We start from the raw sequence: 17679 nt of genomic DNA, 5'->3' as shown, positions 1-17679 counted from the left end.
AATGATGTAAAAATTAGACCAGCATTGCATAAACAGGCACATACAGCAGGATGTTACCTCAGCAGCACCAGCGAAAAGAAAGAGAGACGCCCCACTTCTACCCACAGTGTATTCAAGGCAGGTATACAAAAAGAATGATTACAGCAGCGTGACTCAGTGACTCTGACTTCCTGTTGAATGTCGTTGGCGACTCACCAGGGTCTTGTATTCAATCTGTTGCCGGATGAGCTTGTCCTCGCTGAGCGAGTAGCGCGCTTCGCCAGTGATGGAGTCTATGGGTCCCTTCTCCATTTGCTGTTTGATGGCACAGAACAGCATGAAGAGAGGCTCGCCAGCACACTCCTTTGTTTTGGCACGGAATCCAGGGATTATGGAAATCGGAGTGATGAAATGGGGTGGGGGGGGGGGGGGGGGGGGGGGCATAAAAAGAGAGGGAGAGACAGTGTGGGAAGAGGACAAGAGAGATGCACGTTGGATTATACACTGCAAAAAACGCTGAGATGCAACCGGTGTACAGTACATTGACCACAAACTTTGAGAATCCCCCCGCCCCAAAACCTGTCGATAAAACCCATAGAAATGGCCAGCAGACAGTGAAATGACAGCTGTGCCCACAAAGTACACAGAAACCTATTTGGTATCAAATCGATACCAATCTCCTTTTTTTTAACCCATTAAAGCCTGAGGCCGATTCTACTAAATGTCTTCCACATCCTAACAGTATTTTGAAAAACAATGTTGCTACATTGGTTCTCAAACTGTTTCATGTCAAGGACCCCCAAAATGATATGTATTTGGCCACGGACCCCAATCTCAAAATATTTTGTTCCAGGGACCCCCAAGAAGCAAAGATTTGAGTTACAAATGTTCGCTTTAAAAACATGTCTATTCATCAAATATTTGTACAAATCTTCACGATTTTTCAAAAATAGCAGATCCACAAGCTCGTAGCACGGCACTCGGTGCCACGCTACGAGCTTGTAGATCTGCTATTTTTTGAATAGCCAAAGAAATCTTTAAAATGACACAGATGCGTTCCCGGTCGTAAAAGGGTTAAGGGGTGCAGTAATGCATCACAGTGACATCTGCGTTTTTTCACAAGGTCCCCGGGTGGCTTCTCTGTTACCTTGAGAAATTTGTGGAGCAAGAAGGCGAACCAATTTGTCAGCATCTTCTCTGCCACCGATTCTGTTCTGCAAGACAAGAGGAGAGCGTGCTCATTTGTTAGGTGGAGACGTCCCGCAGAGAGTCGGAGCACTCTGATGATTCATTTATGACTTAAGACGGAGAGAGAGATAGGAGAGACAGACAGACAGAGAGAGAGAGGGAGAGAGAGAGAGAGAGAGAGTATGTGGGTCAGGATGTAACTGCATAAGGGGGATCTTTCATGTCCACTTTCTGACCCTTTCACTCCGTTTCCTCTTCCATTGTGTCAGCAGTTAACTGTCTGACGCAAACCAGATGGCTGAGATTTCATAATTGTTCTTAGAGGTTATATTATACACACCATTAGGTAGAAACTTTAACTTTGGCGTCCCTATTTTGGGCATGCCATTATAGGCAATTAAAAAATGAAAAATAAACCATTGAAATAGCCAATCACAAGCTCATAACGTGTCATAGTAGATTGAAGATCTGCTGTTCTCGCTATTTTCAAATGGGTTTTATTTTTTCCTTTTTTTTAGCTTGTCATCATACAACAGAGTTTATAGGGCTTCAGTCAGTGATTAAATACCTCTGATTATTAAAGGAGGGGAGGGCATATAATCCTCATTATGAGCAAAATCCAGTGTAGATTCTTCCTCACCTGTCATCCCCAACTCTCTGTCTCGTTATCATAACTCGTATGACAACCTTCACCTGTGCTCGCTACTCCCTGCTGACTGCATCCCATTAAAGTTTAGACCGGTCTGGGTGAGAGCGGCAGTGCTTTTTTGGGCTAACAAGTCTAACTAGCTCCCATGCTAACTCGCCCTTACATACGTCTGCTAAAAAAGAACGAGAAACAAAGACAAAACCTCATGAAAGATTCAACAGGCCCAGTCCCAGCAGTGTAAAAACAATCAGCAGATAAGCAGAGGTGAAGGAGGAGAGAAGAGAAGAGAAGAGAAGAGAAGAGAAGAGAAGAGAAGAGAAGAGAAGAGAAGAGAAGAGAAGAGAAGAGAAGAGAGGACGAGAGAGAGAGAGAGAGAGAGAGAGAGAGAGAGGAGTGGACGGGAGGAGAGGAGGAGAGGAGACATGAACCAAAGCTGAATGTTTCATGAGTGGCATGAGGAAGATAAGCCAGACTGACAATGGCTCTGCCGCTGCAGCACACATATTCCCCCCGGCAGCTACTCTCTCTCTCTCTCTCTCTCTCTCTCTCTCTCTCTCTCTCTCTCTCTCTCTCTCTCTCTCTCTCTCTCTCTCTCTCTCTCTCTCTCTCTCTCTCTCTCTCTCTCTCTCTCTCTCTCTCTCTCTCTCTCTCTCTCTCTCTCTCTCTCTCACCATGCATGGCCGTGTTTCACCTGCTCTATCTCCGTTTCAACTGATGGGTATTTCACATCGCTGCACAGAAAAACCCAACTAAAACAGACTATAGCCTGGGCTACTTCCCTCACATGACCCAGTTACTCAACCAGAAAGTGGGCTGAAAGGACAACGTGCAAAGAGACGTTTCTGTGTCAACGTATTAGAAGCGGCTGTTCAGCACTATTTATTCCCGCTTGGCACCGGAAGGTCGCTGGTTTGAATCCTCATTACAGGGGGGACAAGTTGGTGGGTGGAGAAAGTGAATGAATACAGAGTAATATCCTCAGTGTTAATTTAACTCTGCGAGTGTACAAATTTAAGAAACATTTATCCATTTGGTCCATTGGGTTACATTTGTACACTCAGAGTTACAAATAAATCACAAATAGATAAATGAACACTGAGGATTTTACTGTGTAACTGCTTCCAGTGGTGGAAAAAGTACTACAATTATTTACTTAAGTAAAAGTACCAATACTGCAATATAGAAATAGTACAACATTTGCCTCAGAGATGTAGGAAAATTGGAAATACTCAAGTACAAATACCTCACAATTGTACTTAAGTACAGTACTTAAGTAAATGTACTTAGTTACTTTCCACCAAACTGACAAACTTATACCATAAGAAAACCTGAATCACTTTGTCATATTTGCAGAGCAATTATTCACTGCATTCCAACTGAGACAAATCCATGATTTATCTATGATTATTGGATGGTTGTTCAAAATACAATACAATCGAAGTATTTATGGCAGGTCATAAAGTTCATTCAATGGTTATGGATGCCATCTTTAGGGTGTGTGTTGTGTTGCAAGCAAGTGGAGAAATATATTGGCAGGTAGTGAGGATCCAAGAAATCAGGCAAACTTACAATGTCAACTAGAAAAGCAATTCACTCAACTGCTGGTGAAACCAATTTGTTTTGTTTTACAGTGAATGGAAACTAACTACATTTTCCCAAAGGTGGAGCAGAATAAAACACACTTTTAATTGAAATAAATGTCTGTCTTTGCTAAATGCAGGCTATTAAAATGATGAATGAAAGTAATAACATACCCGAGGACAAAGCATTGTGGATGATGGTATGAGCAGAGGAAGATAGATATTATACCAGCTTTTCTGCTTGCACAGTGTTATTGCACTGACATTGTGTAATGAGGTGACACGTCCATCAGCATGCTTAGGTTTCAGTACCCAGCATAGAACGGTGTATCCTCTATCTCTCTCTCTCTCTCCTCTTCTCCCTCTCTCTCTCTCGACATCTCCCTCCCTCGCCTTCTCTCTCTCCCCCTCCCTCCCTCTCTCACTGATAGAGCTCTGGTCTGACATCACATGCAACCTCCCTCCCCGTCTCTCTCTCTCTCTCTCCTTATCTCTTTCATGCTGATCAAGCTCTGGCCTGACGTTAACACACAACAGAAATCATTGCAACGGCAACAACGGCGATGTGTGCTGACGTTGGGCATGTCCAGACAACTTGTTTGTCTATCCATCTGCTGAAAGATGTGTATTACAGAGGTAACCCGTAACGGCTACAGTTTGCGACGGCAGTGCTTTAGTGTGTGCGTGCGTGCATCTGTTGGTGTGTCTGTGGGTGGGTGTGTGCGGGTATGGGTGGGGGGGGAGGGGGGGGCAGCAGCACTGGCCTGAAAAGGCTACGCTTCACTTTAGAGTCTGCAAGTCCACGGACATTCAACAAGCACATATCCAATGCGTCATCATAATCAGAGTGAATCAACTGAATTATTTTCATATCAGTTTGATACCAATTATGCATTGTTAACCCATTAAGACCTGAGGCTGATTCAAAAATTAATATTTTTTTAAATATCTCAAAATATTTAGTTCCAGGGACGCCCAGAAGCAAAGATTTGAGTTACAAATGTTCGCTTTAAAAATATATAGATTCAAAGATTTGCACAAATGTTCACGATTTTTCAAAAATAGCAGATCTACAAGCTCATAGCGCGGCACTCAGTGCCGCGCTATGAGCTTGTATATCTGCTATTTTTGAATAGCCCAAAGAAATCTAAAAATGACACACAGATGCGTTCCCGGTCTTAATGGGTTTAGTCAAAACCGGCCGATGTGATGAACGCTCAATCGTGCATCCCTAATAAAAACACATCATATCATAAACAGGGGCGTCAAAGAAGGGACTATACCTGCGCAGCAGCAGTTTGGGGTGGTTCTTGCTCTCCAGGTTGCGCTCTATGAGGTCGGACAGGAGCTGCTTGAGGACGTCGGTGGCGTACTCCAGGCGTCCCTGCAGAGCGGTCATGATGAGCGAGGCCAGGTAGCCGCGGTCCCGCATGGAGAAGGAGCGCTGCAGCTCCAGGGTGCGGATGAACGTCAGCAGGAAGACCTTGTTGTTCACCAGCTGAGCAAACTGCTTCAAGGCCTTCTCCACGTTCGCTTGCCCGCTGCCGGGTACCTGAATACATCATGCACACACACACATTTGTATTACTATACTTGTGAGGACATCAACGTTTTAAGACGGCGATTTAATGAATGGTGTTTGTTCAATTCTTGCCATTTTAACCCTAAGTCAAAAACAACCGTTCCACAAGCTCACAACACATTGCAGCGCGACGCAGTGTGTACTGAGATTAGCTATTCTCGGTGTGCAACACCTAAATATAAATCAGGCATAACTACAACCGTAAGCCTGACAAAAAATATTGTAAAACCATAAAACAACTATTTATCTTGTGAGGAGGAAAACTGTCTATTTCTCAAATTCTACTCTACTGTACTTGTGGGGATATTTGATTTGGCTCTCACAAGTATATAGCAGATCTCTCACAAAAATAGCAGATCTACAAACTCATAGCGCGAGTGCCGCGCTATGAGCTTGTAGATCTGCTATTTTCGAAAAATCCCTGGCACAAAATATTTTTGAGATGGGGGGTCCGCAGCCAAATACATATCATTTTGGGGGTCCTTGACATGAAAAAGAACCACTGGTATGACGGAAGGCATTGAAAATTGTGGGAGGCTTGTGAGACTATAATATACAAAGTCAGTGGTAAAACATAATAAGACATGTTGTGTCACAATCTGACCTCCAGCTCCCTGAGCACAGGGTGGTCGTCTATGCCGGGGAACAGGACCCTCATGGTGTAGGTGCGGTAGTCCAGGTAGGGGATTCCTGCTCTGTCCAGGTCGCTGGTTAACTCATTGATGTCTGTCTGCAGCTCTGCAAAGGCTGGGGAATGAATGACAGGAGTGGCAATGACATTAGAGCTGCAACTATCCATCCTTTTCTTAGCGATTATTCATATCGATTAGTTTTACGATTGATCGAATAATAGAGAAGCATTTTTTTGTATTTTTTTGGGGGGATGATACAAAAATATATACTATGAACAAATCTAGGCGAAAATTATAACCCGACTCCTGCAGTTAGTCTGACTAACCACTTAAGCGCTGTTTTACACTTTGTCATACAGCGATGTTGCGCAAAAATACAGAAAATAGCTGATCTTCCTTTTGTTTACATTCTACTTTTTGTGTATAACTGAAAAATGAATAAACATTGAATCATAAAAAAAAGAAAATAGCTGATCTACGAGCTTTTTTTGGTATTTAGATTATCGATTATTTTCAATAATTGCTTAAATCGATTATTCGATGAACTGTTGCACCTCTAAATTACATTGCAGATAACAAACTATGTATAATTTTGATTCCAGAATACTGAAGAGGTCATTCATCTGAATCTGATGGTTCTTTACTGTGTCATTTAATACCAAACTGTTATCCTCCTTCAAGAGTGAACTCGTTGTAAGGCCGAACGCCCCGACTCACCCTCCTTGCACTCGAGAGCCACGCGTGACTCCAGATTGTCCATCTGCATCTGCAGGCGCTTGAGAGTGAGGTCGTTCTCGTGCGACTTGCGCCTATAGGCCAACAGGACGATGAAGACGATGATGAGGAGGAGGCCTCCTCCGGCCGCGATGCTGAAGATGCCCGGCAGGGTCAGCAGGCTGTCTGAGCGGATGTGCACCGCTCCTGGAGAAATGTGAAGACCGCCGACCTGGACCTGCACAGCATCATGAACGATGAAAAAAACAGCAAAAAACACATCGCAAGTGGGTGAAAAGGAGGTTTTTACTTACACAACACACATGCATGTAGACCAGTGGTTTTCAACCTTTTTTGCGTCAAGGACCCCCAAATTGACAAACATTAGCCCAGGGACCCCCCATTTGAAAAGGGACTCACAAATTTCGATTTCTTTGGGGTCCCAATCTACACTGTAGTATCATCAGTGTTCATTTAACTCTGAGAATGTACAAATGGAACCAATGGTTCCATTTGTACAATCTCAGAGTTACAGACACACAAGGTTCAATTTGGTTCCTAACTATTAATTTGTCTGGGGACCCCCTGGAACCCCAATGTAATAACAAATCCATATATCCAACAAATCCACATGCCAATAACAAATCCATATGAAGTTGAACTACTTGTCCGCCCGTCTTTTTTGTGCAAATCCTGTAAACCACAGTTACTTTTTATTTAATCATTTTGTTAATTTGTCTAATATTAAGTTAAAAATGAACAAAACAAATAAGAGCTGAGTTCAGAGCTGGGCTGCATGGCCAAATGCCCCCCCCCGCCCCCCCTTATAAAATCGTCACCCCACCGACTGATAGAATGGATTATACTAGCTTCATAGTCACAGCTAAAAACAGAGTTACAGACAGAGAAAATTGAAAAATAGACCATCATATGAAGCTGTAATTTACACTTGAGAATAAAACTAAGCATTTCATTTGTTGTCATAGTCGCTCTAAGCTACATTTTATTGAAAGCTTATTTATCTTTGCAACCAAGGGTAGTACTGCGACAACCAGCTTTTTCATATTAAAAGTTATGAAACAAATCAAACCAACCAATTTTCCAGAGCCGCTGCCTCTGAATTACATTTCTTTATTATTATATTAGAATGTAAAAGTTGAAAGCGCAATGTGACAACGCTATCTTCTTTTTGTCCTTTGTCTCCTCATTACCACAGAAAACTGCCAACAATTTTAGAGGGCAACCTGAATGTAATCAGAAGCAGGCAAGACAAGGAGTGACAGGCTAACAATGACGGAATGACAGTGACAAACTGAGAGCTTGTTGGTTATACACAAACAGGCTGAAATAGACAATGAATGTATATGGTTCGGAATGAAACTGCAACACAAGAGCAAGCATTATGTCATAATGTGTTCCTTGTGTTAATCAGTGGTGTACTCAAGTGTTTTACTTAAGTAAAAGTATCAATACTGCAATATAGAAATACTCTGCTACAAGTAAAAGTCCGGAATGTTCTTGAGTAAAAGTACAAAAGTATTGGCATCAAAATGTACTTAAAGTACCAAAAGTAAAAGTACTCATTATGCAGAATGTCCCATTTCAAGTTTTCAAATGTATAAAAATGTATTGAAAATAGCAGATCTACAAGCTCACAATGCGTTGCATCGCGACGCATTGTGAGCTTGTAGATCGGCTATTTTCAAATGGCCGAAATGTATATAGGGCTGAAGTGGTTACTGTATGTTTTGTAATAATAATCAAAATCTACAAAGTCACTAGTAACTAAAGTTTGCCTCTGAGATGTAGTGGAGTAGAAGTAAAAGTACTGAGTACAGTACTTGAGTAAATGTACTTAGTTACTTTACACCACTGGTGTTAATGGTAAAATAGCAAGATGCCATGCTCATAAATACGGACATACATTACACACAAACACACACGGTCACTTGTAGGAGCGGCTGGCAGCGCTCAAACAAACGTCTTGGTGGACACGGCCCCTAACTCAGGCTATAGACAGACAGACAGCAAGGCACTGACAGACAGGACTGACCAGGACTTTGTGTTGTCCGGTGAGGTTGGGTGGCTCACAGAGCAGCTGGGTATCAGAGACGGTGAGGGTACAGGGTGTGTCTCCAATGAAAACGGTGTAATTCAGCCGAGCCCCGCCGGACGCTGATGGCACCAAGTTACGTCCCTGCAGAGAGGTTATGTTTATATTATGAAAAGGGGTCAGGACAAGGTGCTTTACAGAGCAACAAAAGACAGAAATACATACACGTACATACTGATTAAGTAAAGATACGTTGGATATTTTAAGGAGACCTACATTGTTTGTACAGTACAGGAACAAGGGATACATGAACATTATTGAATCATTTCGGTGAGCATCCATCCATCCATCCATCCATACATGCATGCATAAATGCATCCATGCATACATGCATACTTGCATACATGCATACTGTACATACAGTACATACATGAATACAGTCTGGTATAGGCCAACATTTTCAGATGACATTTTAGCTTAAAAAAATAAAACGTATGTATGTAAAGTATGTGTTCACGTTTGGATGGTTTGGGATTGGCATTTATACCTTTCTGCCAGGTTTAATTGACTTGGCTGTTGTTCTGTAGGAACACCTTTATGTTTATCAATGCTTGAGACATCTTGAGTGCAAGATGAAAATTTGGCCTATGGGTGGTGCTAGATGAAAGGCCATGAGGTCAACAAAAGCAATACGGTTTCTTCTGCGAGATGAGTTACTGTATCTTCTGTGCAAAAGGGTGAGGGTGGTGCTAGAGGAAAGGTCAACTCAGCATCAACGCACTAGACATGTTGCATGGCAATTTGACCAATAAATAGACAGTGTCTTGTGCACAGATGGGAATCTCTGCCACTTTTTGGCCAACATTTTGGCACTAGGGAAAAGGCCATGGTGTCACCAAATTCACCAAGGTCCATTCTTCAGAGAGTATCAGCTGTGTACACATGAAATTCCAAGTCAGTAGTTTTCGATATATCTTGTTTGAGAACATAGACAGATGGACATACATCCCTGCCACTAGCAGGGATAAAAAAGGAAAAACTACGCTATTATTAGCACCCACCATCAAAAAAAGAACAGCAAGTCAAGTCTCCTCTACTTTAACTGACCTTGAGTATAATGGGAGAGCCAGGTTTCTGCTCCAGGACCCCGGACAGGCTGAGAGGCTCCAGGTGGGGGTTGGGGTAATAGATGAAGCTAGTGTTGTTATAGGTTAGCAGGGCCTGGACGTTGTTGAAGACGAAGCCAAACTCATCCACGTGCTTCACCGTCTCCTGGTCGGTCGTGTATTCTGCCTTCAGCGAGGGGGCGAAGCAGCTGATGGTCGTGGTATTCAGCACCTTGCATACCTGAGGAGAAATCAGTCAAATAAAGTTGTTTTAATTGCCAATTAAGTACAATATACTGTATGTAACAAAGGAGCTGCTGAAAACATAATAGAGCTACTACTCCCAGTATAAACTACAAAGACTACAGGAAGAACAATATGAACAGTAAGTTACAGATAACTCTCTTACTGTATATGTAAATAGTAAGTGTGTGTTCAAAACATGAGGAATCGTAAGGCAAGAGGTCACTGAGCAATGTAGTTATGAAGCATTCATATCCACACCAAAACATTTAACCCACTAAAGGTCATTACACACCGGCGATTATGCGAATATACGCAAAATTCGGACTCGTTCCGAATAATTAAAAGACGCTTTTTCGCTTCGCTTTTTCGCTCTGTGGAAGCTTGCATTGACTTTATAAGGTTTTTAAAAAAAAACATATTATTCGCATAAAAATAAAATCGCTCCCGGTGTGTAAGGAGCTTTAGACCGGTAACGCATCTGTGTGTCATTTTTAGATTTCTTTGGGCTATTTTTTTGAAAAAAATCGTGAAAGTTTGTGCAAATCTTTAAATATATACATTTTTAACTCGAATCATTGCTTCTGGGGGATTCTACAAATGTCTTCTAAAGACTAACAGTTAACAAAAAAAATATATATGTTGCATATGTCAAGGATCCCCAAAATGATATGTATTTGTCCGTGGACCCCCCCCCCCCCAACTCAAACTATTGTGTTCCAGGGACCCCCAGAAGCAAAGATTTGAGTTCAAAATGTATACATTTATTCAACAATATTTTTGAAGTTTCACTATAAAAAAAAAGAGCAGATATACAAACTCATAGCGCAGCACTCGGTGCCGCGCTATGAACTTGTATATCTGAAAAACAGCAATCTGAAATTCCTTCATTTCACAGATGACTGTGCACAGGCACCTATATGTGTAAGAACACATTTATATAGCTGTCACTGTGATTCAGCTGGAGCAGAAGTCTGTGGGCAGAAAAGAAACACAGTATACGCCACGTTCACACTCACGTTGACAGATTCGTGGCCTGCGTACTTGACTCTGACCCGGGGCTCCTGTACCACGTCCAGGTTGGTGCCTGTCACTGTCAGAGTGGTGTGTCCGCTGGGGGAGGGGTGGGTAAAGGATTATGTTGTCACACTAATGACAAGAACCGCTGGAAAATGCTAACATTAGCACAATATGGATATAATCACATGCATTATTTAACCAGGAAAAAGTCTCATTTTTATTTAAATGTCCTTTGCAAGAGTGGTGTGGCCAAGGAAGCGGCATTAACATTGTTACAACAGTAAACACAAACAATACAAACAGACAAATACAGCTGCCACATGCTAGAGCCCAGTGAATACGATATCCAGTCAAAATGCAATACTACATGATGCATACGCGTACAAAAGGTTTTAAAATGGTTTGATTGAACATTTTAGGAGCCATCACTTTGACCAAGAGTACTATTTTCTCAATCCTTGACAATTGCAGGTCCTTATGTACAGTAGCACATTATCGATATACATTAGTTGCATGCATAAAAGTATGCATGTGCATACCTTCGCGCATGAGTGCACGCACACGCACACACACACACACACACACACACACACACACACACACACACACACACACACACACACACACACACACAGAACTCTCTAATATGCAACACAAAATGAACTGCTGTTCCTCTGTAATTTCATTAGCATTATGACCACAGAGAAATCAGCGCACGTTAGCTGCAGAAATTCAAACAATTTCCCTCGGAGCTGCGTGTTTGGGGGTCCAGAGCTGGCAGGATTGTTAACTCTTTGTTATTGGGTAGAGGAACCAGATCAAACGGCTGTACCAGCTGGCTGCTGTTTTATATTCAGCCGTGAGCATTGCGAGGCTGGCATAGCATGAGTACAGGTGCTGCTTGTTTACATATCACTGTTAGATGTGATTAAAATAAACAACCTTTTTCTCTCACTCTCTATCTCTCTATCTCTATCTCTATCACTCTCTCTCTCTCTCTCTCTCTCTCTCTCTCTCTCTCTCTCTCTGTCTCTCTCTCTCTCTCTCTCTAGTCCTCAAATCACCTGTGTTGCAGCGGGAAGCCCAGGGAAAGGTCTTAATGAGGGATTGAAGAGAGAGAGAGAGAGAGAGAGAGAGAGAGAGAGAGAGAGAGAGAGAGAGAGAGAGAGAGAGAGAGAGAGAGAGAGAGAGAGAGAGAGAGATTGATAGATTGATATGGAAGTAGTCAGATATAGGGAAAAAGAGAGCGAGGGAGAAAGAGAGAGAGAGAAAGAGAGAGAGGAGAATAAGAGATAGAGAGAGAATAAGAGATAGAGATAGAATGATACAGACAGAAACATACAGAGGGAAACAAAGAGAGAGAGCGAGAGAGAGAGAGAGAGAGAAAGATTGATATGGAAGTAGTCAGATATAGGGAAAAAGAGAGCGAGGGAGAGAGAGAGAGAGAGAGAGAGAGAGAGAGAGAGAGAGAGAGAGAGAGAGAGAAAGAGAGAGAGAGAGAGAGAGAGAGAGAGAGAGAGAGGAGAATAAGAGATAGAGAGAGAATAAGAGATAGAGATAGAATGATACAGACAGAAACATACAGAGGGAAACAAAGAGCGAGAGAGAGAGAGGGAGAGAGATTGGGCAAGCAGAGTGAAAGCTGGTGTGTCTACAGTAGCAGGCTTGACAGAGCTCCAATCCTTCCCTCATACTTCAAAGGCTACCTTAAGCTGATGGGGCCAAATGGGACTCTCTCCACACACTGATGATGAGAGCTGTGATTGCACCTTCAGAAAGCCTCTCTCCTGTCACTGACACGAGGGAAAAGAGTGACCAGTGTGGCTCTCATCTGAAGCTTAAGCCTCGCTTATACTTCGTCGCCTTGCCTTGCCTTGCTTTGCTTTGCTGCGCTGCGATTTGTGCACTTGTAGATCTGCTATTTTCTGTATACACGAATCCACGGAGCGCTGCCCTGTAGGTGGCGCCGCCATCGCTGCGGTGTCAAACTCAGTCAGCTGCTGCTGCGGTTCTGTCCGTCTGTTCACGTTACTCTTTACCTGCTTGGCTGTTGGGAGCAGCCATAAACTACGCAGGTTCGTCCCGATTTTCTGTACATCTTTGTAAAGTTAGTGTTAGTAAAAGTTAGTAAAAAAGCAGGTAAAAGAGTAACGTGAGCAGTCAGTGACTGCAGCTGACTGACACCGCGCAGCAGCAGCTGATCGAGTCTGACACCGCAGCAATGGCGGCGCCACCTACAGGGCAGCGCTCCGTGGATTCGTGTATAGGACACTGTCGTGCGACAAGGGCATTCCCAAGCTGGGATAGAGTGGCGTGTAAAGCCTGATTTATGCTTGGGCGACAACAGTTTTTCAGATATTACTGAAAATCTGAAATCAGGCTCTAGTCCAACAAAACAAAACCATCTTTTTATGCATTCTGATTAAGGGGTTTACCTGTCATTTTAACCAATATGTTTATAATATGGATACTTAGCATTACATACATTCAGGTACCTTAAAACAAATCATCAGAGTTCTGAAAATGTAGCGATTTGTTGTTTGTTTAAGAGATGATTGCTACATTTGGTTTGATTGGTGATTACTTTACTTATAGTTTTTCCTTACTACTACCACTACACCACCATCCTATCTATGTACCACTCTCTGTAACCTTGTCCTCACAGCCCCCTTATTCCCCACAGAATCTCTACTACGCACACAGCTGCAAGCAAGGGAGGCATTTTGTTTTCATGCGCTAACTTTAATGTAAAGAAAAAATATACAGTGTTATCAGCTTAAATGACTGTGAAAAGGAGTTCACACAACAGCACGCATACGTACGAAGGTAGTATTCCATTTGAGAAACCCACAATCGGCTTATGCTAATGTTGCTGTAATGCTGTCTATCTGAAGTGTTTGCTATGAGATACTGCACCACGTGGCCAGAGATAATATGGTAAATCCATCGCTGGCTCCAGGCCTGGGTCAAAGAGTATTTGCAAAACAAAATATCATGCTTGATGTTTGTTTGGAGTACCAGATGGTGTTATCCCAAACTAGCTTCAGGCACTGAAAAGTTGTGTAAATTCAATAGATTTTCCGATGCTCCCCTGGGTTTAACTGCTGTGGCACTAACGTGGCCATATGGGAAATCACCACTCCGGGTGACCTGATAGCTGTATGGTCAGGTCGCATACCACATTAGACTCTAATGCCTGACAGCGAGTCCCCGGTTTGACTCCCGGCCAGGATGGACTATTTGTTGCAAAGTCACTCCCTTACTCAGTGGCGTGCACAGACATTTTGAGGGGCAGGTGCTCAAGTAAATTATACTTTTGGTCTGCTCTTTTTTCCCTCTACACCTATACTTCTTTGCCAAAAATAGCCGATCTACTTGTAGATCTGCTATTTTTGGCTAAAGTTCTCCTCAAAAAAAGGGATGCTAGGTTTCGAGTGGTTATGGTAAAAAGAAAAATCATATCATGAAAAGAAGGGCACTTCTGGTCAAGAGGGCAAAGGGCAGGCGCTCTAGCACCACCTAGAGTCTATCTGTGCACGTCCCTGCCCTTACTCTTTCCCTGTTTCCCGTCTCTCTCTCATTGACTATCAATAAAAGCATAAAAAATGTAATAAAAAGAAAAGATCTGAATTGTGTACCTGTGTGTATACACCGTGTATTATGTATGGTTCTTTTGATTTAGTTGAATTCTCCTTGAACCGTGAACCGTAAAGGACTGTTTGTTGTGGCGAGTGCTCATGTTTCTTTTGCAGTTATGTTGTGTATGGTTACCTGGTGATGCTCCACTGGGGTTCGATGCGCTGGACTGTGGGGTCTTCTATGTACTCAAAGGTCAGACTCCCTGGCACCTTGGCCCGGTCAACGCTCAGAGTGACCTGCACCACCCCGGCACTGGTCACGGATGGCGCCGAGAAACACACGATCTCCAACATGGTCCTCCTGCAGAGGTGGACAGTAATGAAGTACATTTACTTTAACCCATTAAGACCTGGGATACGATTCTACAAATGTCTAACAGTTTTATGAAACACTTATGTTGCTATAATATCAGTGGTGCTCAAACTTTTTCATGTCAAGGACCCCCAAAATTATGTATTTGGCGGTGGACCTCCATCTCAAACTATTTTGTTCCAGGGTCCCAGAAGCAAAGATTTGAGTTAAAAAATGTTTGCTTTAAAATATATATATATTCAAAGATTTGCACACATTTTCACGACTTGAGCTTGTGTATCTGCTATTTTTGAATAGCCAAAGTAGTTACACAGATGTGGTCCCGGTTTTACAGGGTACATTTTTTAAGTATACTTGAGGATTAGTGAAAATAATAATACATGGGCACTTCAGGAGAGACTAAAATATTCTGGAGCACTCGACTCTAGTCACCCCTGCAAAACAATAAAACACGTGCAGACCAGTCGAGTGCTCCAGTATATTTCATTTGGGTAGTCTCTCCTGAAGTGCCTGCAGGACAGGTACAGTATTATTATTTTCTCTGATGCAAGTCGTCCCTGTAGAGCACCGACGAGCCCTTCTACATTCTGCTGGCTGAAGCACGCTGGACTTCTCTTTACCTACAGTACTTGAGTATTAGTGTTTTTGGGGGCTTATGACTTTCACTCCACTGCATTTCAAAGACAAATATTGTACTTCTGACTCCACTGACTACATGTCTAGGACGGGAACCCGCTTGACCCAAACTTACGAAAACACATTATGATTAATAATGTATTTTCATTCATAATTTATGAATTAACCAAAAAAATATATACTTTTGAATACTTGAGCATTCTTAAAAGCATGTACTTAACTTTGGAATACATAAGTACTTTGTTAAAGCAAGAACTCCAGTACTTTAACTCAAGTACACATTTGAGCAACTTTCACTTGTACTAATGTAGTAGTTGAGTAATATTTGACCAGGAAAATAGCCAATCTACAAGCCCACAATGCGTCGCGATGCGACACATTGTGAGCTTGTAGATCTGCTATTTTCAAAAGATTTTTATACATTTGGAAACTTGAAATGGGACATTCTGCATAATGAGTACTTTTACTTTTGGTACCTTAAGTACATTTTGATGACAATGCTTTTGTACTTTTACTCAAGTAAATTTTGAATTCCAGACTCTTACTCTCTTACTTGTATAACAGAGTATTTCTACATTGCAATATTGATACTTTTACTAAAGTAAAGCAATTGAGTACTTTTTCCACCACTGTACTTTGTCCACTACCCACCTCCTCCTGTGAGGAATACCAACTCATTCATTTAGATTCCGATTTATGTCGGCCCGGCCCTCTCTATACTGCAGAGGCATTTACCTATGGATATGAGCTACAATACATGCACTACATTACCATAAGGGGTTGAGCATTCATTACAGGCCAGTCCTGAGTCATCCTCACCCCAGACAGACACCATTAGGGATGGAACAGATGTAATTAGAGGGTCCTCTAGAGGTAATGGCTTCTTCACTTCAACCTCCTGACTAATGTCAACCGTTTTGATCTTTAAATAGCTATCTATAAATACGGCAAGAACAATACCGCCCCCCCCCCGCCCAGAGGTTTCACCCCCTCCCTCACAACTTGCTATCATGATATTTTATTTTAGTTATGTCTATGTAATGAATGCTCCCATGAATAGAGATGTCTATGTGCAGCTCATATTATCGAGGAGGCTATAACGCCGTGCAACAGGGATTCACATGTGAAGTTCTGTGAATGTGACGTCTGTTTAACCCATTAAGACCTGAGGCGATTCTTTAAAAAAATCTATATCCGAACAGTTTTTTGAAAAAAAATCAAAAATATATTTTTTCACGATTTAAAAAAAATAGCAGATCTACAAGCTCATAGCGCGGCACTCGGTGCCGCGCTATGAGCTTGTATATCTGCTATTTTTGAATAGCCAAAGACATCTAAAGTGACACAGATGCGTTCCAGGTATCAATGGGTTAAGCCTGACGTTACAATCACAAAAACATTTTCATAACATGATTATAAAAATGATCGACTAGGCATAACCACTTAAAGCCTCTATACTGTACTTTGTTGAACAGAGCCCCCCAGGGGTCTTCTACTGTATACTTAGCTCCCCTCCTTTTTTCCCCTCTCCACCAAATCTCTTCGCTGAAAATTGTCGATATAAAAGGATCAACTATTTTCACAGAACGTTTTCCCCAGGTTTAAGCCATTCAATCCGTGAACGCATCTATGTCGTGAACATTTGTGCAAATCTTTGAATATATATATATACATTATTAACTCAAATGTTTGCTTCTGGGGGTCCCTGGAACAAAATATTTTGAGATGGGGGGGTTCGCGGACAAATACATATCATTTAGGGGGTCCTTGACATGAAAAAAGTTTGAGAACCACTGATATAGCAACATAAGTTAAATAAAAAATATATATATTTGTAGAATCCCCAGAAGCAAAGATTTGAGTTAAAAATGCTTTAAAAAAGTATATATATTCAAAGATTGCACAAATTTTCACGATTAAAACAAAAACAAAATAGCAGATCTGCTATTTATTTTTTTGAGCAGATCTACAAGCAGATCTACAAGCTTGTAGATCTGCTATTTATTTTTTATGGGGCCAGGCTTCCAGCATGGACCCATATTGTTATTCGCATTATTCCGTTTCTTCTTCTGCCACTTTTGGCAGTTCTGGCTGAACCGTGCAGTCGCTTTTTATGAAACTCGGCCATATGATAGATGGTCATGAAAAACGATCAAGAAATAATTCTCACAATCTTTCGTCAAAAGGTGGCGCTATAGCACTCAATTGAAAAATGCCAACTTTGAACAGGTACAACTCATGCCGTGTTTGACCTACAGCCATGAAACTTCGATGCACACATGCGTCTCCTCATGCTGAACAACTTTCACACTCTGACTTTTGACCTCTGACCTTTAGATATCCCAC

The 17679-nt window shown here is 42.0% G+C and overlaps 1 protein-coding gene across 1 annotated transcript in view; it reads right to left on the bottom strand.

Moving 5' to 3' along the window:
• Nucleotides 1-17679, bottom strand: part of LOC311049121 (plexin-A2-like) — a gene marked incomplete at both ends in the record, with an annotated part of 97294 nt that overhangs the window by 13011 nt on the left and 66604 nt on the right. Inside the window, 9 exons of the mRNA XM_084062591.1 lie at nt 196-342; nt 1127-1193; nt 4680-4948; nt 5583-5725; nt 6328-6562; nt 8378-8521; nt 9485-9724; nt 10746-10839; nt 14518-14685. Coding sequence (XP_083918717.1) covers nt 196-342; nt 1127-1193; nt 4680-4948; nt 5583-5725; nt 6328-6562; nt 8378-8521; nt 9485-9724; nt 10746-10839; nt 14518-14685 — 1507 coding nt within the window. The remainder of the gene's footprint in view (nt 1-195; nt 343-1126; nt 1194-4679; nt 4949-5582; nt 5726-6327; nt 6563-8377; nt 8522-9484; nt 9725-10745; nt 10840-14517; nt 14686-17679) is intronic.

The sequence above is a fragment of the Gymnoscopelus microlampas genome, assembly GCF_963454915.1.
Source record: "Gymnoscopelus microlampas genome assembly, chromosome: 7".
NCBI classification, from domain to species: domain Eukaryota; kingdom Metazoa; phylum Chordata; class Actinopteri; order Myctophiformes; family Myctophidae; genus Gymnoscopelus; species Gymnoscopelus microlampas.
This window is presented reverse-complemented; position numbering and strand designations above follow the sequence as displayed.